General features: G+C 41.7%; 3 protein-coding genes across 4 annotated transcripts in view; 2 read left to right on the top strand and 1 right to left on the bottom strand.

The window, feature by feature from the left end:
• Positions 1–5,997: 5,997 nt before the first annotated feature.
• Positions 5,998–16,742, bottom strand: cmpk2 (cytidine monophosphate (UMP-CMP) kinase 2, mitochondrial). 2 transcript variants are annotated; one of them, XM_072365383.1, is made up of 5 exons: positions 16,085–16,742; positions 15,744–15,858; positions 15,174–15,375; positions 14,797–15,030; positions 5,998–6,140 (listed from the first exon to the last, which is right to left on the bottom strand). In XM_072365383.1, exons 1-5 carry the CDS (start codon positions 16,676–16,678, stop codon positions 6,053–6,055), a joined length of 1,233 nt encoding a protein of 410 aa, XP_072221484.1. In that variant the 5' UTR covers positions 16,679–16,742; the 3' UTR covers positions 5,998–6,052. The 2 variants fall into 2 exon arrangements, with proteins under 2 accessions (XP_072221484.1, XP_072221483.1); XM_072365382.1 differs by lacking the exon at positions 5,998–6,140 and adding an exon at positions 12,443–13,601 and having other exon boundaries at positions 16,085–16,741.
• Positions 16,743–17,438: 696 nt separating this feature from the next.
• Positions 17,439–19,620, top strand: rsad2 (radical S-adenosyl methionine domain containing 2). Its single transcript, XM_072365597.1, has 6 exons — positions 17,439–17,843; positions 17,927–18,088; positions 18,221–18,450; positions 18,540–18,689; positions 19,049–19,081; positions 19,314–19,620. The coding sequence occupies exons 1-6, from the start codon at positions 17,519–17,521 to the stop codon at positions 19,476–19,478; spliced, it is 1,065 nt and encodes a 354-aa protein (XP_072221698.1). The 5' UTR covers positions 17,439–17,518; the 3' UTR covers positions 19,479–19,620.
• Positions 19,621–21,608: 1,988 nt separating this feature from the next.
• rnf144aa (ring finger protein 144aa) overlaps positions 21,609–23,023 on the top strand; it is a 28,510-nt gene continuing 27,095 nt past the window's right edge. Inside the window, exon 1 of the mRNA XM_072365088.1 lies at positions 21,609–22,229. The gene's annotated coding sequence lies outside the window, so the exon portion shown is untranslated. The remainder of the gene's footprint in view (positions 22,230–23,023) is intronic.

The following is a 23,023-nucleotide window of genomic DNA, read 5'->3' on the forward strand; positions in this document are numbered from 1 at the left end:
AAATTAAATTTTCAGCACAGAGGCTGAAGTAGTCATTTTTCCTTTTAATAGTAAATTAAGGAGATTGCAGGATGTTGTTGGAATAATTCATATTTTGTGTTTGCCACTTCGCCTAAAGGGTGTATAGGCATTGAAACTTGGCTGGCCTTACAAGTGAGAGGAATGAGAGCTTTAAACCTCCGGCCAGGTTTTTCCTGGAACAAGGCAATCTCCTCCGCTCACAGAGCCTGCATTTTTAATGAGAACATCTGCTCCGGTGGCCCTCTGGTGGAACCAAGGCTTGCTTAATCACACAGTCGAGCCCCTCAAGTCCCTCACAGTGGGAACTGCTCAGCCCAGTGATCAGACAGAGCTAGCCACTTTGCACCAGAGCAAAGTACTAGCTGCTAGAGAGAACAGAAATGTGGAGGAGAGAGTACAGATGAGATACTATATCAGATGCAAACTTTACCCGTATCTGGTGGAAGTTAAGATGAGACACTGTAACAGACAGCAATCTTGTATCTGTCACTTACCTTTTCACTTGGAAAATGAGGTTCATCTATAATGCTGTCCTATGACTATCAGCACACATGTCAGCATAACCCTTTTTCCACACACTGTAAGTTAAAGCAACATTTTTTGTAAACAATACCTTGAACATAACAAATTGGTGTTAAATAAGTGCAGTTTTATTGTTTGTTTTTTTTTTTAAAAAAAGGTATGAGAAAGAAGTTAAATCAGGCTTATCTATTTTCAAGATTTTCAAATCATATAAATCAGTATATGAATCAGGGTCATGAACACTAAACATTTCACTTGCTTTTTACATTCTCTACACATTGTTTGTATTCACACATACATTGTTAAGTTTATTGAGCAACAATATGCATGATATGAAGATATTTTGTCGTCAAAGGATGGGAATGTGCAAAACAGCTCAGCCAGTTTGAGTCTGGTTGATTTAATACCTACAGAAGTAATTTGATCTCAAACCGCCTTGTCTGGGTGTGTTCATCTGATTTCGAGAGTTTGAAATACTATAATTCACTTCAGTCCAATTTTGGCCTGACCAACAGGATAGTTTGTGTATTTTCTTGTGTTGTGACAGCCCTTATTTAGGTGTTGACAACTGCAGTTAGGAAAATATCATGGCCTGGTTCACAGCTTCTACCACCTGTTAGAAAGCTCTGTTTTCCACAAACAACAGAGGATACTTTGCATACTTTACTTGTGCTTAGTGTCACAAAAAAATGGACAGTTTAACTAGTTTAGAGAGATAAACTAGATTTAGTTTAACGAGTATCTCAGTGTTTGCTGTGTGAAAGGACTGAAAGTTATTAATCATTCAATATCTGTTTAAAATAACATTTCTGCTCCTGTTAGGCTTTGTTCTGAATCTGTGTTTTAGGACAAGACGGCGCGGGGAAGTTCAATAACTCAGTATTTTTAATATGGAATTTATAGTCTCAACATACAATATTTCAAACCGTAATCCAAGAACAAACACGTACTTGGTATTTGGTAATATAGCAGTGTATTGATGTTCTTACCATACAGCACAGCCTTTCTCCATCTCATACATTGTATTTTTTACTGATGAGCTTTTTGTCACATAGACTAATGTGACTCTTATACGCATATCGCATAGAGCACACAAAGTTCAAGCTTGTCATCCACATTGTGACACACCTTATTTGGATGAAAAGACTCCCCCAAAGAAAGGGATTTGAGTCAGTCTGAGTCCAATTAGGCCTGTTTTATTCAAGACAGAAATGCATGAGCTCTTTGAAAGGCCGCATCTTGGATTCAGCTTTCCTTGTTTACTGTGTTTGTATTAGCCTGAGTTCTTACTGAGCCGCAATCAGTAGTTTCCTAAGATTGCATATTATCCCTTTAAAAGAACTGTGTGTAAGATTTTATTGATATCTGGTGGCAAAACTGCAGACTGTAACCAAATGAATTTGGAGAAAAATACAGAAAGCTTTCTCTGGAGCCGGTGTTTGGGTTTCATACTCAGGCCACTGTACAAACTGAGTGGTGAAACAATTTTAAAATAAAAAATAAATAGCAATAATTGTTCGGCTAACTAAACATGAACATGGGTATTTTTTAAAAAAGGGTATATTTCCCTCCTCGGTTCTCTGCCAAAAGAAGAGAACATAAATTACATCTACACAGCAACATTTACAAAAAGATATTACCAATCCAAGTGAAAATGCACGGACACAATTGATGCTAAGTAGTACACTGTGCTTACAACTTTTGCTTGACGTTGCAAGCTAAAAACCGTGAATTAGTTTGTCGTGATGGTGGTGTACAAGATACTTTTATTTGCAAAACTAGATGTGCACAGATATATTAACCCACTCCCCTTTAAGTGTGTGAGTGCATGTGTGTGTCCCTCTCAGTCCACTGAGTGCAGTGAAATACGAGCTGCTGGGATGCCGTGAGACTTCTAGCCTCTGGTTGAACCTCGAGTGAGGCCAACCTCTGCCTCCACCTCCACCAATTAGGAGGAAGCATAATGCAACCTGAAGGATGCACTGAGCCTGGCTGCTTTAAAAACACCCTCCCTGTGTATGACTGGTGCTCACAGCTTCATCTTTTCAGCTCAACTTTGAGCGTGGGTGTAAGTGTGTGCATCAGGCATGACTGTGTGCGGCTGCTGAGAAAGATAGATCCTCCCTCCAAGGGATGCACTCCCATCCTGACACTGAGTGTTATAGTTATTGCTCTTTCTTTCTCTCTCACAACCTTTTTCTCTCCTGACTACATTATCTTATCTGATTACTCTCTCAGCCGGGATGCGCAGACATACTGGAGACTGCAGTGTCATATAACATGCCTGTATATGACTTGTGGTTGCTACATGAGATATGCCACCACACACATCATACCACCGGTAACATCAGACTTTTCTACTTGCCTCTGAGACCTGACAGCTTCATTGTTATTAACCATACACACGAATTGAAGCAGAGACAGTCCCGCATATCAATGCTGCAGCAAAACACTGTAATTACATCATAAATCAAAGCAATCTCCAGCCAAGCTCTGACCAATTTGTCTGCAGACCTAGATTTAATGTGCATAGTGAGGTTGTCTTGCCCTTTGACTTGTGTACACCTCAGAAGGGAATAAGGAACTGTGAAAAGCACACTGCACGGCAATGAATGATACCTCCTCCTCGTGTTCTCTGTATTTTCAGCTGAAAAATAGCTTTCCCAGCTTTGGCTCATAAAAAGCCTGTGAAACTGTAGCTTACTATCAGTATACAGCACTATTAAATAATCCATATTGTTTTCAATGGCCCATGGGGACGATAGGATGGTATAAACATTAGACTCAGGAACAACCCTCCTGTAAGCCTTTTTATACGCCATGAGAACAGGTGTGAATGCTGCTGCCTCTCTGCTTTCAAACAATTGTTAGAGGTAATGAGAGATATCAAGCTTAGGATTCTGCTGCAGGTTGCCACAACACTTTCACATTGAAGTAATCCAAATGATGGTTTTCTTAAAGCGGTAAAATGCCAGCCAAAGAATATCATCTGAATTTTAAATAAACTACAGCTTTCAGTCTCTTTCTACGCATGCAGCTAACAGACTTGCATACTGCAAGACATAGCGCTTCATTGCATCATATGTAGTGTAAAGTGGAGGAGTTAACTTTAAATGGGCCACCGTGTTGCACCAATCCATCATTTTGAGAGCAGACTGACTTGTTTGAGGTCAGACAAAAGAAAAGATCAGTCGTTTAGGAGGGCAGAAAATCGAGGTCAGAGGGAAAGAGGGAAGGGAGTGTGGGGTGATCAGGAGGAAAGTGAATGAAAGACACTTATACACACACAGCTGCATCAGTCACCATTGTAAAAGGAGGATACACTTTCCTTGTGAAAAATTTTAACTGGGGTTTCCTTAGATTAACTTTTTAAGGACAAGTTGCATTCTCCTTTGAAATGTAATCCTGCCGTAAACCATTTTAGAAGCTATCGAATGATGGCAAACAAAATGTTCCATATTTATTTGCTGTTATTTGATATGCAGCCTTTCTGTTTCTCTTTGTTAGGCCCTTTTGTTTGTGCCAAAGTAAGCAAGTGAATGTTATCCTTTGGCTTCTTCATCGTTTTGATACTTTTTTACTATTTTATGTAACAAGAACGACAGATGATATTGTTGTTTTAAAAACTGCAGCAACCAGAGATTAAAGAAAAATATGCCAATGCTTTTTGGTTAAATAACGTGGTGTCATGTATTCCTGGAAAACAGGGTGGTTGTCTCTGGGCTGACTGGGCCGTAACAAAGCAATCGAAAGGACGACTGACTTTACAGATTAAAATGGTGCACTATGCGTATCATTCATGCCAAGACGCATAATACACTTTAAGGGTGTCTTAAGTTTCTTCCCATGAGCTATCCTCGTGTGGGAGTGTTGAACTAGAATTGGTTTTGCTTACATCTGGGTCTTACAGTAGATTTGCACTCCTGAATTTTTACTGTTTTCCATTTCCACCAGTCTTCCTCATAATGAAATGCTTGTCACAGAGATTTCCTCCCATGTTATAAATGTTAGCCCGTGTTGATGTTGGTGTGACTGTGTGTGTAGTCTGCGTGGAGTTCGATGCATGCATCTGTAAGATAGATTTAACCTCGTAACAGTATCTCCGCCTTTTGTTGCTAAACTTCCCTCAAGGTAACCCAGAGGTCAGTCTTTGTCAGGTGGTTTTGAGATTTACCAGTCGCATTTGCCTTCTACTCTCTTGTGAAGATGACTCAGTTGCTTTTGATCTAATGCCATTTCTGTAGTACTGTTCTGGGAACACATGACCATGTTGATACTGCACAGTACTATAGGTTGATTTGCTCTATAATTAAGCTAAAAAACTTTTAAAACCAGTGCAGCCATTACCATACATCCATTCTGGAGCCTATCCCAGCTGCCATTGGACGAAAGGCAGGATAGACCCTTGACAGGTCACCTGTCTATTACAGGGACAACACAAAGACAAACAACCACACATACTCACATTTGCACAGTCAGTTTAGAATCACCAATTAACCCTACATGTATATTTTTGGACTTTGGGAGGAAGCCAGAGTACCTAGAAGGAAACCATGTACAGTGAAAACATGCAAACTCCACATTGAAAGGCCCCAGCCAAGATTTGAATCCAGAGATGTGAGGCGCTGTGAGCTGACACTTCTGACTACCACACCACCCCTAGAAAAATGTATTAGACACGCAAATGCATTAGATCTCTGACTTCAGGCGAGATCTGCTCTGTTTTAAATTAGCTGACTCCTCCGCAGGGTCCGTGAAGGCATTTTGGAAAATTCGTTTTTTAAAGAAAACAACAAATCATTTAAACAGAAATTAATTCAAAAGAAATTCCAATTTTTAGAGTTTAGTTTACTGTTCTTCTTTGCTGCACTCTGAGAATGCTTTAAATAGAGGAATATCTACAGGGATGCCACTGTGTGTGTACAGTACGGGGGTTTTAAAAGACTGTCTCAAATGATTGTTAATGATATATCATTCAAAACTCCAACACAAAGAAAAAAAACGAGTGTAAAACTAAAAGCATACCTACAAAAATACTCGCTGCTAGTGTCATGACTTGTGCAATAAAATCCATTACATCTCTTGCTGGAAAAAAAGGATGTAATTCTCCAACTGTAATTGTTTTTTTTGGTGTGTTTTATGATAGTAAACCATAATTATATTCTTAATTGCAATGTTTAATGCTGCTATGCTCATGTGTGACAAAAATGCTAATTTAATTCAGCCTTTTATGTTACTTTTTAGTATTTAATGAGTCTTTCACACCAAAATTGCAAAAGATTTTGCTTCATGTATGCTGGATGATTGGAAAACGTTACCAACACCACAAATAATCTAGAAAATTGGTGTGTAAAAATCTATCTGGTGCTGTAAATTTTTAAGAAGTAAGCAAAACTATACAGCATTTTCTACAACAGGACTTCGTGCGAAAGCACAATACACACCTCTATCAGATAAAAACAGGCTGTTCTAACTCAAACATGATGTTGCATCCAATAGGCAGGATTAATCATCTTCCTGCAACAGAGCTATAGCTCCATCTTGGCCCGGAGGAGACATCAAACGTACTCTCCCTGCCCGTCTGCCTACTGTTTCCCCTGGAGAGACAGAGATGGGTTAGAGAGTGGAAACTGGCCTCTGGTAGTGCAACTCTCTGTGGAGTCCATATTGATTACACCTGCCACCGGCGGCTAGCTGGAGCTGTGTGCTCTGACAGCTGGCAGCGCAGGCCGAGATGGATAACTGCTCCAACCAGGCTTTAGCCAGGAACATCATCACTTGGCTCCATAGAGGGTGTTAAGAAGGCAAAGGTTTTTTTGTTTTTTTTTGGTTTAGTTTTAGTTTTATTTCTTTACCATGTGGTTAATCTGTGTGGAGTCTTGTTTTCTAAAATTTAAGTTTTGTGGCACACTTTTCATTTAAGACATGGAGAATTGAGATTTGTTTTTTTTCATCTTTGTTTTTTTCCATTTCTCCATTGGCAAGAAATGTAGTTAGAGAGAACGAAAAGAACTGAAAGCCTCTGAGTCAAACATTTTCAGGTCCTGTTTCTCAAAGCCTTGAATACATACAATCTGAACATTTCTCAGCCTTAAAATCCTGAAGTCAGTCCCACCTCATCACATGGCAACTCTTTAAGAGAAGCTTGCAGGGTTTTGAAAGGCTTTTCTCAGCACCAAACTATGGTCTTTGACTTTTCATGGATTTTGGTTCATAACCTCGTGTTTTATTTCTAAATGTTTCCTCCTTGTACATCCCAGTTAGTCTTGCTTCCTGCCTTCAGTTTTTCCACCTGGTTTCAATCAGTTGATTACACAACACTTGTGTTCTACTGATTGATTACCCTTCCTTGTATACACTCATGTTTTCCTTGTTTTCTTGCCAGACTGCCTTTGTATTCCAGTCAAGACATTTTGCTACTCTTTTTTTCTGATATTTGTTGCTTGTTTTTCTTTTTTTCTTTTCTCTTTTTCAGCTGTTTTTGGATTTAGCTCTTTTGCCTACTCTCTAATACTCCTGTCTTGTACCTGGTTATTTTGACTATTTAATTTTGCCACGTATGGCTTTTGTTCTGTACATAATTCAATTCTGGACCTATAGGGCGGGGGATTTTTCTCTCACCACTATAGTCGGATGCCAGTCTCCCAGAAAATTATAAATTATATCTGTAATTTATCGTAAATAAAACTTTACTCTTGTATCTGGGTTGCCTGTCTTACAATAATCTTCATATCACAGTTTACACATTCTAGATTTCAGTCTTTGACCCTTTAAATGTTTTCTAAGCATCTTTGAAACTGCCTGAATTAAGTGAATTGAATGAATTAAGTCTGGAGTTTATTAAATTACTCCTTCTCCTCTACCAGCCTGAGGACTTCTCACAAACTTTGTTTAGAAGGTACATGGGAAGATCTGGGAGATGAAGCCACTGTGAATTCTTACCCCTGTTCGCTCACAGTCCCTTTAGCAGTCTGCTAGGTATGTGGTGTTGATTATGGAGATGAGCAGCTATGAGCTCAATATTTTCCAAGGTGCAGTGCGAGGACTGTAAAGCAGGCAAAAGCCTCTGCTCCCACACAGGAGAGCCGTAGTGAGCTAACTAAATGGGTGTAGAGGGATTCAGACGGCTTAGTCAGGATAAGGAACTGGCTTCAAGTGGTATGTTTCTCTTATTTGTACTTCTGTCTCTCTATCTTTTTCCATCACTATGTGTGTTCACACCTCAAAGGTCTTATTTACAATCCTCTACTTCTCACAATGCATTCTGTAACAAGAGCAGCTGAAGGCTAACAAAAACTGAAGGCTAAGTCTCACTGGGTCATGTGGTTTCACAACGCGCACTCAGCTTACAAAAACGTTTGGTACGCTAACTTAACATTAGAATTAAAACGTCAAATTATATCCTGCATAACACAATGTGGTGCACTTTTACAGCGTTGTCCCCCTGAAGTTGAGCAAATGTTTGCTCGCCTTAATGATTCATGTTCTTCTGTATTAGTCTCACTTTCTTTGTCAGTCTGTGCATTGTAACTTCTTATTTCCCTGTAAGCACAGCATCCCCCAGCCACCATGCATCTGTCTTTGCAAGTGTTCATCAAAGAACACTGGCTCCCCAGACGCCGTTACAAGAATCCAGGATCAAGTTGCTCCACTTTTATTTATGTGTCATTCTGGGTGTTTAAATATCTTCCTGCGATGAGAGAGTTTAGTGTGTTTTGACCCAGCCATTATTTCAGTGGTAAAGACCACAAAAACAGACCTCAGAGTCTCCTGAGAGACTGTATCAAAGAGTAAGACCAGAGACAGAGAAGCAGAGAGAGAGAAAGTGAGTCAGTTTAGGTATTTTCAGAGTCACTCACTTGGCTGTCACGCAAGCAGCTTCTCAGCTGTCTGTTGATGCCTGTTGAAGTCGGAGACATGCCTGAGCATTAATAAAAGTGAAACAAAAATAAACCATTTTCAAGTATTTAAAAAAAATGCATAGATGCAGCTGTGTGGAACTTGGCAGTGTTGCCTTTGATTTATTTCTCTAGGGGAAGAAGGACTGTATTTGTGTTTGAAGGGGGGCAAATGTGGCACGCAGGAAGCATTCCAAGTTTGCCACAGGAAATCAATTTATTTGAGAGGGCAGCCAGGCTAAAAATAGGGAAGCCCCAAACAACTGCGTTGGAAAATAATTGCCCAGATTTTGAGGGAACGCTCAGAAAGAAGACTCCAGAGATTCAAAGTTTGCTCTGTTGCCTTGTTTTCATAGGAGTCTTACGGAAATATTAGTCTGGTCTAGTTGTCAAGTTATTTTGTTTTGGCATATTTCTGCTTGTCTGCAGCTGTCAAACACAAGTGAGTCTCAATCATTTTCTTCCCCGTTATGACGACTTACCACTCGTCAACACAACTGCCAACTGCCTTATTTGACAGGATATGATGATTTATCACAAGTTCTCAACAGTAAATAGACAATAACTGTTTTGTCACACTCCACTGAGTTCTAACTGGGTTTTTGGGAGCGTGTTAGGGGGTGCTGTAGGGGCCTAACAGGGGCTGATGTGTGGTTTTTAATGAGATCTCACAGCGGTGTTTAAATATTTAACCGTTCCTGGTGAAGCCTCCCCAACAGCCGCCAGGCAGAACCGGTGAGGTTTCATGCAATCATCACAGACAATACAGAGCCTTCCCCTGAAAATATCAGAAAATAAGCCAAACCTGAATATATAATGGCATTATGAATACACAGCCTGCTGTGCCTAATACCTGCTCCTATTGACAGAGATGCTGTCTTTGCCCTTGCAAATAAGCGCTCAGACACCATGACAAAGGGGTGAGCATGATGATGAAAAGCTGCTGAATTATAAATCTGTTTTTTAATGGGATATTTTCCAAAGTTTTCTTCCTCTCAAACAAAGTAATTCCCTCATCTCTGCCTCTCTTTTGCGCTTTCCTACTCATTTTAAGTTTTTGCCGTATGTTTTGCGAGAAGCATTTCACCAGCGATCCGTTCAACTCCTACACCCTTCATGTTTTTACATCCCACCACCCATCATTCACAGAGAGTGAAGCCGGGGAGTCTGCCACCACCTGCTGTGTTCAGAGGGATGTGGTGCTGGTGTGTGTGTGGTGTTTTTTTTTTTTTTATCTGTGCAAGTGTGAGGAGTGTGAAAAAAGAGGAGAGCCTGTAACTCTACAGTCTCCCCTCTTTCCTCACATACAAGGCTGGATGGACAAATTTATGATGTTCATCCTTTGATTTAGTCTCATGATTAAATCTGTGTGACAGAACCTCATCATTTTTCCTTGTTGCTGACTTTAAGTATTTAAAGAGTTTACTTTAGCACAATATGTTTCTACGTTTTACATACCCGTGTATACACACTTTTCATTTGGTTTTTGCAGTAACACTGTTTTAAGCATTTTTTAATCTTATTTAGCATGCTGCTTTCACACTCCAAACTTGGCAGTAGCAGGGTAAGAATTGTGAATATGTAAGGGAGACCTCGGCTGGTACGTGATGCTGCTTGAGGAATGCTGCAGAGTGGGGGTTGGGGCGGGTTGGTGACGGGGGTTGAGGTTGAGGATAGTATAAGGAAACATGCGTACCTGCCAGCTGGAGAAATCTGGAGGGACATAAGCCCACAGATGACAACATATCCACAACAACTCCCGTCACTCTTGCCACCCCCATCCCCATTTCCACCTCCCTTTCCTCCTTTTCCCATCGGCTCCTCTTTCCCCTTTTATCTCTCACATCCCCCACCGCAGATAACCCATCACTGCCTATATCAGTCCTCTAAAAATCCACCCTCAGTGCTCTGAGGCCCCACTGACTGAAAGGAGCATTATTAGCCCCTGCTAACCTGCCTTTTCACTGTGTAAAATGTTGTTTATTTGATAAGGGATGTATATAGACATTGCTGAAGGGTCTTTAGACTTTGGCAGACAGTTGGTGCCAAATCATATGCATGACTCCTCTTGCCATGCCGCTTCATATAGCTGCCAAGTGAGGTTCACTGAGGCTTTTGCCAGGGGACCCAGACAACTACTCAACCCCCCCCCCCACGACCACACTCCTAACACACATACACACACGCAGTAAAAACTCCTTGTACTTCCCCAGTGCCCTCTCTCCACCTCCTTCCCAACCTGTACCAGCCCCATGCCCTTCCATTCCTCATCCACCCCTTCAGTCTCCATACCACACTCATTATTAATGATCTGAGGGACAGTTTTCATTTGATCTATTAGTTAGGATGGGACAGCGGCTGCTGCGCTGCTGCATCCCCGCTGGATCTTTAATTATTTCATGGAGGGCTTTCCTCCTCACCGCTGCTCCTTCTCTGTTGTGTAGATGAAATATTGAAGCTGAGGAGTGTAGTGCAAAGTGGCCCCATACAGGGTGAGGCATGGGTGTATGCTTCCATGCACTGCATGTGTGCTCACTTGTCCCTTTGCCCCCACTGCTTTTTTCAAGCAAACTGTATATGTGCATGTTTGGAGATTGTGTGTGAAGCTGAGCTTCCACTGCAGTGCTCCAATGGATCCCATTTTTTTTACTACATGTGGGTCTAACTTTTATCTCGCAACTACAGTGGTGAAGTCACAGATTGGAAGCAGATTGCGTTAGTTATTAGCTTTTGCCTTGAACCACACTTTGAAACAGACAGTCAGCGTGTGAATGTGTAAATTGCTAAGAGTGTTAAAACCTCTTAGTGTGTCTTGGCTACCCAACAGAAACAACTGAAAATAATCCTTAATGTCCCAAAAAGAAAAACACTGTGACAAATGTGAATAGAATTATTTCCCGGCTTGTGTAATGCACTGTAATTATGGGCCATTAATGTCATATTACTGTGGTTTTGAAGAGCAGTAATGGCATGATGTCACCACTCCCTTTTTGTTGCCAAGAAAATCAATGCTTAACAACACCTGACAGGGAAATATGGCTGACACCAGAAGCAAACACAACTTTGCATTCAGGTATGATATATGGCCTAAAGCCTAATTGCTTTGCTCTCATACATTTAGGGCTCTCTATGTAAATGGCACATCCACAGAGTCACAGGCAGCTGAGGGATTATGAGTTCAGTAAACTGTACTGAGATACCTCATCCAGAAGGAATCCATACTCTATAAACATAATGACACCTTATTTTACTTTATGTGGCTACATGTGATGGTAAGATTTGCATTCACAGCACTCAGTAAAACACTGTGAATTGCTGCAACTGGAAGTAGGATTAGTTCATGCACTTATGTGGGGGAGCATTGGAATGACATTGATATACAGCGCTCCATTAATTGCCATATGAATAGGGTCTGCATTGGTTGGCGCTCTGCTGATGCATCACAGTAAAAGAGATGGGTCACTCTGTCTTCTCCAGCCCGCAGCTTTGCCAAGCTCATAATTACTAAAACCCCCAATTAATCTTCCCATCACATAGGCCAAATATACACTTCCTCCCTATATAAATGAGTTACAGTATGTGCTCTTAGAAAATGTGGGCGCTTGTGTGTGTGTGTGTTTAAACAAGTCGTGTGTATCTGTACAGTTCTGTGTGCTTGTGCTCATGAGGACATCAGGCACAAAGAGCATCTTATGATGTCAGTGCCTCTGTAGGTGCTTTATGAGACACCAGTTATCAATACAGGGGGCATCAAGGGAACTTACCATCTACAGTACACAATTAAAGGCACTGCTTTGTTAAACAGCAGAACAAATAATTGACATAATATTCACAAGCATTTTTGTACACAAGCATGAACAGTGGTCATTTTTTTAAATGCTTAAATTTACTCAAATAATTCTAGTTGAAATACAGAATAAACATGTTAGTACAGTCCTTGCACTTTTTTTTGAAGGTCTTCAGAAGAGATGACCACAACAGGAGACACCAAAAACAAGTGGTTGTTTTTTTAACTTTCCTTTAAGCCTTTATTTCTGTTGTCATAGTAACATGCATTGGTCAAAACATAAATCAGACTGTCTAACCTCTTAATTCAAGAGTAAATGTAGATTCAATTAAATAATTCCTCCAAGCATAGCGGATTGCAATTGAACAATTTCTGTAGAAATCCTAGACGTGTGTCTTGTTTGAAGTTCTGGTTGGAAAACTAGAAACAAATCATTTTTGCTTGGTGAGAAGTAAGATGCCATTCTGATTAGGTTTTGGGCAAATAATGAGACAATGAGGGACTATATTTAACACAGAAGAGTGATGTAAATGTTTTTTTTTTGTCATATGACTGTTCCTCTAATGATTATCAAAGCTCTGGGGTTTCAGGATTTATTCATTTGTATTTGACATTTTTATGAATAAACAATTATTGAAAAGATATATGACCAAAAAAAGATCTCAGATTAAACACTCCACATCTGATTCGTGCTTTTTACCTTTAATTTAGTTCAGCCAATAAAGAATTGTGTTGAACGAGCTTGTTTCAAAACATATGTGAAGAGTTTTTTTGTAGTTTAAGTGTGACCAATCATCTGACCGAGAGGCAGACTATATTAAGAGTTTTTTTTTTTCAGGCTGAGTCTGTTGAGACTCGTACTTTTTTGTTTCAGTACTTAAATGAAAACTTGCTTATACATTTTTCCACTTCCTTAGTGCCCATACAAATAAAAGTGAGGACACATGCTGTCTGAAGGCTACACAATATGTTCTTTTTAGAGAGCACACACATCAGTTAGATAAACAATTCTTGACAATACTCCACTGTGAGTATGTGTCTACATTAATATGTATTTCTGTTTGTAGCATAAGGTTCTGGCTCCTGGTCACTCAACCTTTATTCATTGTGAGCAAAATCTCCTCTCCACACTTAAATCTGGCCACCTGCCCTCCTGCAGTCACATTCGCAACACCTTACTGGCACCTAGTGGTCAAATACTGTACGGCATCCCCTTGACGCTTGCCTGCCAGCAGGAGAGATGGAGAACTGTTTACAAGTGGCATTTGCCCCTAATTAAAAGCAGCACTTGTTGGAGCACTAGGTCTGCAGAGGGACTAGCATCCACAGTGACGCAAGCTGGGCCACTGATCCTCTGATAAGCCTTCTCCACTCTGCGTAGACACACAAACACATCGGTCAACAAGTGAGAGACACAGGCATGTAAACAAGTGGCAACTTCAAGAATGTTTGATGCTCACAGCTTTGCTGCACAGTAAGATGCAGATTGCATTACAAGTGTGAGAAACAACACAGAAGCGTCAGGGTACAGCTTTTTCCCAAGTCCTATGGGCAACCGTCCTTGTGATAGTGACTGACAGCCTGCTGAATCTCTCTCTCTTCTGGGAGCAACCACCAACTCCCTCTATTTTCTAATTCTGCTGGCCCAACATCTGCCTGTCCCATGTGGACAGGCCATTATGTCAGGAAAGACGATGAATGAAAGTAGCCATCGACCTGTCTGAATAGCGTCTAACTGGGCCGGCAACGGCTGCGAGTTTTGACCAGCTTAATGGAGCACAGCGGCTCAGCAACTAATCACCTGCTCTTTCTCATCAGCCGCTTCCCTCATGGGGCAGTAATTGATTGTTAAGTGTTTGATAGATCAGACTAAGACTGAGCTGGCTTGACTGTGAATGTGCTGTACAGCATCTGCCCATCTGTGGTTTCGCAGTCAAAGGGAACTTGTCGCATCAAGTGTGAAACATTTCTTCAAATGACGTGTGACTCTGATTTTTTTCCTTCTTCTTTTGTCTGTCATTTCCTCCTCTGGGTGTCAGTAGAGTTTGGCATTGCCTTTCAATCCTAACATCAACTTCTCTATAAGAACTATTTCTGTGTTACAGTCTGTGCCTGGCAAAACTAATCATTGCCCTGCTCAGTCTTAAAATGGACTTTTTCCTAAATTTAGCTAAAATACTCATTTCTGATACAATTTACTGTAATTTGTTTGAGGACTTTTATAATAAAAAGGATAACTACAGGTTCAATGAATATTTCAATCCAATAAACCTTTTAAATCAGACTCATTTGCCTTAAAATGCTCCTAGACTTTTCATAGGCTTGAGGAGAAGTAATCCCAGTGAAACAAATGTCAAATAATAGATTAAAGAAAATGAAATGCCAGCAGTTGCATCAATTAATCTAGATTAAGGTATTCTAATCTCAGTGATTAATTTTCACTTCATTAAGTAATTGACATAATGATTGATTGTGCAAATAATAATTCAATGAGGTCATTTTACAGAATCAAAAGATACACTTAAACTCCATCCTTAACGTCCATTATGACCATGCACTCTGTCTCACCTGAGTCTGAAAAGTCGGTTGTGATCCAGCTCTTTCTCCTCATCAGTCTCCTTCTGACCTCTGTTTCTCAGTCTCCTCTTCCTCTCCTCGGGGGCCAGAGTGAGCAAAACCACCAAGCTGGGCTGGAGCAGGTCACTGGGCCAAATGTAAACCTCCGAGCCCGTCGATGGAAGGTTACTCACCGGGCCGTTCACCGCTGTGGCGATGGCATAAGCTGCTGTGCTGTGCCAGAATCTGGGGACAGATAACGGATGGTGGAGTGAAGGTGAAAGACAGATGACTGTGCCATCTGATGATTCTGTTAACATCAAGTATTGAGTTGGTCCCGGTGGGATCCAAAACGGGCTGCAAAACAGAGACACCTCTGCTATGTTTACCTGTCAACAATGATGGGAGTCTTCATGCCCTCTTGGCTTATTTGTTCTGCGGTGATGTAGTTCCCCAGAGCGTAGAAGGCTCTGCGAATGATGGGGGGCTCTTGATCAAAGCGGGCTCTCCAGGGGGCCAGGCACTCAGGGGGAGACCGCAGAAGAGTGGCCCCCAAAGTATCCCTTAGAGATTCCGTCAGAGTAGTCTTCCCTGCGATTGGGAGAGAGGGATGCAGGGAAGGCAGGGCATATTCTTATGACACAAAAACAAGAATTCTCTCTCTTTTTTGCAATAAATCTAATAAGGAACCGAAGCGACACTTGAACAGTTCCCCACAAACTCCCATTTGACCAGTAGTAGAGTATTCATGAGGTTTCCAAAGAGCATTAGATGAGCAAGCAACTCAATAAACCATTTTCATAGTGATGTAAGTTTTCTGAGGTCATGATATGCGATATTCCATTAGGCGAAGCTCACTGGCAGATAATGTTTTTAGCAGAGAACAAGCGGACATCACTTTAGCCAATATCTATGCATCACACTGATCCCATATTTATTTCCGAAGTAATGGCATTAACCTGTGGCATCCAGGCCCTCTATGACAACAACGGGGAAGTCTGGTTTTCTTATGGCTTCCACTCTGCTGGGAAGCATCTCCAGCACAGACTTGGCCTCGGGGATGATGTCACCACACTGCAGAACAGACAAAATCATTTTTGCTGCTGTGAGATGAGGCAGGAGGGAGTCATACACAGTGGTGCGCATGAACACACACGCTGCTGTGGGCCACCTGGGCGGTGTTAGATAAGTGCAGGACGCGGGCGCTTTGTTGTGCACTGCTGTGCCCTCATCCACCACACGAGCGCATCATTTTTGCCTAATCTTGCTGAGGCAGCTTTGTCATATTTCTTCGACATACCTTTTTTAAAACGTCACAGGCCTCGTCAAAGCTGTAGAAAACATCAGAGTTCTTAATGTTGAGAGTAGACGGGTGATACGTCGGCTCTTCTGCGGGTACCACGTTGTGCGCCTCTGTCATTTGTCCCAGTTCGCTCTCTGCGCGTGACCATAAACGTTGCGTCCACTGTCCATCCTCACTTCCAGAGTATGAACACACCAACACAGGGTCGTGCTGCTCTAAATCGCTTAAAAGTCGCTCGATCAGAGAGGAATTCTCCTTGATGCTGCTTTTTAAGAAGTAGCCCTTGATGAGAGAATCCTGCACGTTTGGCAGAAATGAGGAGAAAACCGCAAAATCGCACCCTGGAGGCAATTTCCTCAGCAGTATGTCTTTCAGCTCCCCGTAAAACTTTGCCTTTTTGATTCTGTCCGGACTGCACACAAGGACAGAGTAGCACCTGTCTTCCTCTTGGAATGCACTGAACGGACGTGGCACTTTAACTTTTCCCCAATTATTCTTTTGAATTCCAAAATATTGAGTCGCTCCGTCCAGCTCCAACAAAAAAACACGAGAGGACCACCGCGAAAGGAGAGACTTGACGTTTTTTGCCATCTTTTTTTTACTACGTGCCGCTGTGGTCAACTCTGACCAGCGTTTGTCGAGTTTAAGCGGCGCACCGGAAGCTGCCGGGATGGGAAAACGAAAGTTATCGCTGCGCAACAGGCATAAACGAAACTTAAAAGCCAACGCCTCCCATGAACTGTTTACATGAATCCGAAAGTTAGGCGCAAAAACATAACCAACAGCATATTTCAAAGGCAGCAATTAGACCCGGAGATATTGCTGATGACAAAGCAAACGTGTGCTCTGACACAGAAAACCTGGCTGGTCAGATTGCTCACCATTGTGCGTTTCACTGCCCGTACGTTAAAGCAATACCATAGAAAGCAAAGATTTATACATCTAACAAGGGCGCCCAAGTAAACACACACACACACACAAATAACAGTTCATAACCTAAAAGTACTACATTTCATTCAGTAATCAGCTGATAAACTGGCAGAAATGTGGCTTTTATTTTAATTTCTCACCAATTATAGACAGCCACACAGGACCTATTTATTCTACCGTGTAACCCTTTTACAGAGCTGTATAACAGCTTTACTAAAATAAAGAGTGTGAATGCTTATTCAACCACTTTGTTGTGTCTAAACTTTGGATTAGCACTATAAATGTCACCCCACATCCACTATCAGCTTCTCCACTACTTTATCTGCACCGTGTTGTCTGTAATTACGTCATATGTAGTCCCTTGTCACCGTCCAGTTTCGTTTTCGCTGTTTGTAAACAGAAACTGTCAGGCTGCTCAGCTGACCAACTTTCCACCCAGCTGCAGCCTACTTAAGCTGCGTCAAGAGTTAAGTTGCGTCGTTCACAGAGCAAGGTTTGAAGATGCTTCTCTCTTCCCTCATCGCGTCTCCGAGAGTGCTTCTGCAGCTCTGCGTAAGCACCATCAATTGCATTTTAGCGAGCGTCATCTCAAAAGTTAGTTACTGGACAAGAGGAGGCTGCAAAGGGAGGACTTCAGACGTTTCAGCTGGTTACAGTAAACCGGACCAACACGAAGACTCAAGTGAGACGACCCCGACGAGCGTCAACTATCATTTTACGCGCAAATGCAATTACAAATGCGGCTTTTGTTTCCACACTGCAAAGACATCCTTCGTCTTGCCTCTTGAAGAAGCCCAGCGAGGACTCAGACTACTGACGGAAGCAGGTAAAAATGTGCAAAGCAGTGGCAGGTGATCTCCTTTTCTCTGTCCAAGCCTGTTGTAAGTTGAAGTGGACTTCTTTTTTCAGGCATGGAAAAGATCAACTTCTCTGGAGGAGAGCCCTTCTTGCATGATAGGGGGGAGTTCCTGGGGAATTTAGTCCAGTACTGCAAACTGGACCTGCAGCTCTCAAGTGTCAGTATTGTCAGCAATGGAAGCATGATCAAAGAAAAGTGGTTCCAGAAATATGGTAAGATCTCACATTAGTGTCCGTTCTTTTTGGCCAAGCTCATCATGACATTCAGTAGTGTTTTAACTCTTTACCATGCTGTACACTTGTTACTATGCATTTAATTTCACCCTCTAATTTTCATTCTCCCAGGGGAGTACTTGGACATTTTAGCCATCTCTTGTGACAGCTTTAATGAGGAAACCAATCAGGTGATTGGCAGAGCCCAAGGCAGGAAGAGCCACGTTGACAACCTCTACAAGATCCGCAACTGGTGCCAGCAGTATAAAGTGGCGTTCAAAATCAACTCTGTCATCAACACCTTCAACATTGATGAAGACATGACAGAGGAGATAAACCAGCTCAACCCGGTCCGCTGGAAGGTAAAGATAAGAATCCAAAGTGTGCACGTCCGTATCTAATGGCTGTAATGAATGATGAATAACACGCCTCACATCATTCCATTATTAAGGTGTTCCAGTGTCTGTTGATTGATGGGGAGAATGCAGGAGAGACAGCCCTGAGAGAGGCAGAGAGGTTCGTCATCAGTCACCAACAGTTTCAAGAGTTCCTGGACAGACACGGCAGCGTTTCCTGCCTTGTTCCAGAATCTAACGAGAAGGTATGAGACTGAAAACAGTGGTTAAAAACATGGCTCTGTTCTTCTGGGAAACATATCTGTCCAGATTTTTAGAAATGTCTGATTCTTGGATTAAAGTCAGGGTATTTGGGAAAGTACTATAAGTAGTCTCTGTATGCAGTATGATTGAAGTAAATCCATTTGTTATACTAGGATAGTCTGACTCGGGATTTTAATTTCTCATTCAAATGAGGACTCAGCGTCAGGAACACTTACAGAGTGTTTTCAGTTGGGGGCAGAACAACATCAGCAGAGTTGGAAATAATGTGATAATGTTGGGAATGAAAAGCCAGACCCCGAACCAGCCTAAATTCAGTCTGTGGCCTTTGTTGTTTTCACAGATGAGGAACTCTTATCTGATCCTGGATGAGTATGTAAGTACTTTATATTGTTTAGAGCTGTTAATGTGACTTAGCCATGAAGTTTGCTTTAAGTATTTAAGTAAGAACATTTGATTCCACATTTGATTGGTATGACCATTGAAATTAGCAACTTGCGAATAAAATACATTTTTCAAAACTTTTAATACAGTAGTACCATATGTTATTATGTGATCCTTTATGTGTGTAACTCCCAATCTCATTTCCTCCTTCTTCATTCTTTCAGATGCGTTTCCTGGACTGTCGTGAGGGGAGGAAGGACCCATCCAGATCGATCCTTGATGTTGGTGTGAAGGAGGCCATTTGCTTCAGTGGCTTTGATGAGAAAATGTTTCTAAAGAGAGGAGGGAAATATTTGTGGAGTAAAGCTGACATGAAGCTGGAGTGGTGAAATTCTGCAGCTTGCTTTGCTTCACCTTTGCCATATATTGGCAGGTAATTTGTATAGTATACATGTTTTTATTTCTATATATGTATTTTTATAACTTTATGTGCTGCTTGCGATTGATGAAAAGAAAAAGTGATATTCAATTAAAGTATTTTAGATTAAAGGAAAAACTTTGAGAGTGTCTCTGTTTTTTTTTTTTTTTAATGTTATTGTGTTTCATGACGTTTCATGGCAACTGCAAAACAAAATAAAGTTAATTTCTCCTAAGATGGTTGCATGGCCTTCATGTCACTGTGTGATATTAGACACCATCCTGACAACACAATCTCACACTAGAATTTGTACAGATAACAAAACATGGCAGTTTCACTATAAAGGCCCAAAAAAATGGTAAAATTATCACACTTACTACTAAATACGCTCATAAGGATGGACATAGGAGGTGTAATATTAAGGCAGAGATAAGGCAGAGAATTACGGCTGTCTAGACGCATTCACTCTTGTAACATGACTTCTTGTGAAATCAGTGGAACCGCTCCCTTTTATGATCATTTTTATGACTGCAGCAAGTTGTGTATTTGAGTAAGAAATGTATTGACTTCACCTAAGCCTCACCCATGACTCATTCAGTCAGCACAGCAAGTGCAACTTCGATGGATATTTAAATCCAAGCTATACAAAGAAGTTTGGCCTGCCCTGTTGCCCTGGACAGGTCTCTTTTGCTATTAAGGTAACCTGGTAACTATGGCAGGAGCAAATCCAGCGGAAAAAAATATTTAAAAAGACAAACAAGTTTGTATCCTGCCCCATATTAATGAAACATTTCACTCTTGAGCTGCTCAAATAGATGGAAATTTCTGTATAAATAAACCAAGTTTCATGTTATAGGAGATTCTGCAAACCTGTGAAGTAAAAAAAAAAAACTCTTTCTAGTCATTCATTAGCAGAAATCTAATTGGCAAAGATCACTGAAAATTCATGTCAGTGTTTTAGGAGAAACAGCAGCTGTGACCACCCACATTTCATTTCAAGGAGATTTTAGTAGTCGTCAAAATTGCTGAACAAAATGAGAAGGCAACTAATGGTGTAGTGCAGAGTATACACAGATAGATGGAGTAAAAACACTTATTTCCCATCTGTAAATCTCCTCCTGTGTTCATTTAATTCAACAATGTGCTGAAAATCTGTTTTTTAATCTTTTTTTAGGGATGACAAAAGCATCTTCAGCTATGGACTCACATTGGTTGTGTAATCCTCAACTATTGTGTGATTAATATTAGTTTCATAATGATGCGTGCTCCCTGAAGGGTTACGGTTATGGTTGGTCAATTAGTCTAGTATGTTACTGCAGAAATAAGAACATGCCCAGTTTTCCACATGCTGGATAGAATCAAACTTTCATGTTTCTGCTGGTGTTAGTAAACGGGACAAATCCAGCAAATGAGTAAACATCATTTCACTTGCAAATGTAATTATAAACACGAGGCTATTTCTTATTTTTTTTCCACACTGTAAAAACATCCCTCTGCCGGCCTCCAGAGGAATCCAAACACAGCCTAACACTTCCAAAGAAAATGGACAAATTAGAATGAATAAACCATTTCTTTGCTTACTATTGAACAGAAAAAAAGATTCTTCTTTACAGGAGTTCTTCTGTCATCAGTGAATGTTGATTTTCATTTCAGTTTTTGGTGCTTCAGTTTATTTCTTTGAATGTTGTCCTCTTAGGGAAGATAATCGAGGTTGTCTAATCACACTGTGGACGGAGAATGGTGCCGTTACCATGTTTTTGGCACATTTTAGGTTAACAAGTGTACATGCTTCTGCTTGGAACCTGGTAATGATAGCTTGGGTTAAATACAGCTTCAGGACAACCATTCTTCAGTGATATTTGGTGGCAATCCAGGATCACACATTTTGTCACAGAAACTGATTCCACACCTTGGAGAATTAATTAATTGATTTTCTTTTTCCTTCTTGTCTTGTCATGTGGGCTATAAACTAAAACTAAGAAAACAGCTTATCTGTATGGGCAGATGTCTTCTTATCAATTGAACCGCCAAGGAAGGCGATTAGAGCATGTCACCAGCAGGGGGAGCTCTCGCCTGGGTGAAGGCAGCGGCTACTGGATTGTCCTCCGAGGGGCAGCGTCGGACAGCAGACTGGAAGCCTCACGCAGACAAATGGCGTCCGTCCAGTGAGAAGCAGCTGATTTCCCACCGAGCTTAGCAGCAGGAACGAATAAGAGGTAAACACGCCGACCCTGGGTGTCTTTGCAACTAGATAGTCTGATGCTTTGAGGCAGGATTTGCGGTGCACACGGAAGGCGAGACGTTGCGCACTCTTCGCTAACCGAGAGGAGACCGCTGCTGTTCCGGTGTATAAACGGTCTCTCTGTGAGGCAGAGCAGAGAGGGGAGAGTCGGCTGCAGCCTGGGCTTCCCGCTGGTTTGCTTTTCTTTTCATTTTTTTTTTTCCCATCTTCGCTGTGTTTTGTTTTTCGTCGGTGGCTGTTGGTGTCTGTGCTTTAAAAGGGCCCGAACCCGAACGCTGTGGGCGACAGTAGCGGGTCAAATGTTTCCACCCCGACGTTCCAGGGATACATAATGAACGTGGGCATCACCCCCTCAGAGATGTCCTCCCCCTCCGCCTGACTGACTGGTCGGCCGCCTCTTCGTTAATCCAATTCAGGAGATCATCTTTTCAACCCTTCCTGAGGTCACATCATCGAGACGGCGTTATCTCAGCAAGCCAGGTAAGGCTTTGTGCTTTTATTCTGTGTAACCCAGCGGAAGCTGGTCGTTTAATATCAATTATACCGTCATTTTATTTCCCTCAATCTCCCCCTTTTTAACTCTAGGATGCAGTCTAGCTGCTGGCAGTTGTTCGTAAGTCTATTTGTGAAGGCTTTTAACTCTGTATTAGCCTCATTTAGGTTGAACAGCTGTCGTTGGTGGTTGGCAGAGCACTGACTGCAGAGAACTGCCTGAAAATGGCATCAGCTAGGTTTGCTTTTTCCACACTGACCCGATGTGTTGCTGACACTTAACAGTTACTGTAATCATTGTCCCCAGCACAGCAGCCTTTGATAATCTTTGTCTCCCACACAACAGCTGCATCTGAACTTCAGGCGTAGCATGCACCGAGTGGGTGGCTCCACTGAGCTCTGAAAGGTCACACGGTGCCCTGGTATTTCCATTTTAAGCAGCAGGTCCCTCTCAGGGTTCAGTCAGATTATAGACATCGCTGCGAAACCAGGCTAATGGACAAACAGAGCTTCCCTGCGGAGCTTCTCTGAGGTGCGTGCTTCATCTCCTCCTCCCCGATGCGGCGAGTCTTGCCTGTTTGTGAGTGACAGTCTTGAGTCTTGAGCTACGGAAGAGCAAAAGACTGCCAGCGTCTTGTGAAGACATGATGTTCGTTAAATGTCACATCAAGGGGGAAATGGTTTGAGTGTGAGGCCTCCAAGGCCTTTATTTGGTTCTGCATGCAAGGCCTATTCAGACATAAACAGGCTTTTAAGACACCTCTCATCCGCTGTTATTGATT

This window comes from Leuresthes tenuis, unplaced genomic scaffold (assembly GCF_036924035.1).
Source record: "Leuresthes tenuis unplaced genomic scaffold, fLeuTen1.0.hap1 SCAF_15, whole genome shotgun sequence".
NCBI lineage: Eukaryota > Metazoa > Chordata > Actinopteri > Atheriniformes > Atherinopsidae > Leuresthes > Leuresthes tenuis.

Coding starts and splice junctions, on each gene's coding strand:
- cmpk2 (XM_072365382.1), bottom strand. CDS start 16,678: ATGGCAAAAAACGTCAAGTCTCTCCTTTCGCGGTGGTCCTCTCGTGTT. Junction 15,031..15,173: donor ACTCCCATCATTGTTGACAG/GTAAACATAGCA, acceptor ATCTGTCCCCAG/ATTCTGGCACAGCACAGCAG. Junction 13,602..14,796: donor AACCGACTTTTCAGACTCAG/GTGAGACAGAGT, acceptor GTGTCTACGCAG/AGTGGAGAAGGCTTATCAGA.
- rsad2 (XM_072365597.1), top strand. CDS start 17,519: ATGCTTCTCTCTTCCCTCATCGCGTCTCCGAGAGTGCTTCTGCAGCTC. Junction 17,844..17,926: donor CAGACTACTGACGGAAGCAG/GTAAAAATGTGC, acceptor TTCTTTTTTCAG/GCATGGAAAAGATCAACTTC. Junction 18,089..18,220: donor AAAGTGGTTCCAGAAATATG/GTAAGATCTCAC, acceptor TCATTCTCCCAG/GGGAGTACTTGGACATTTTA.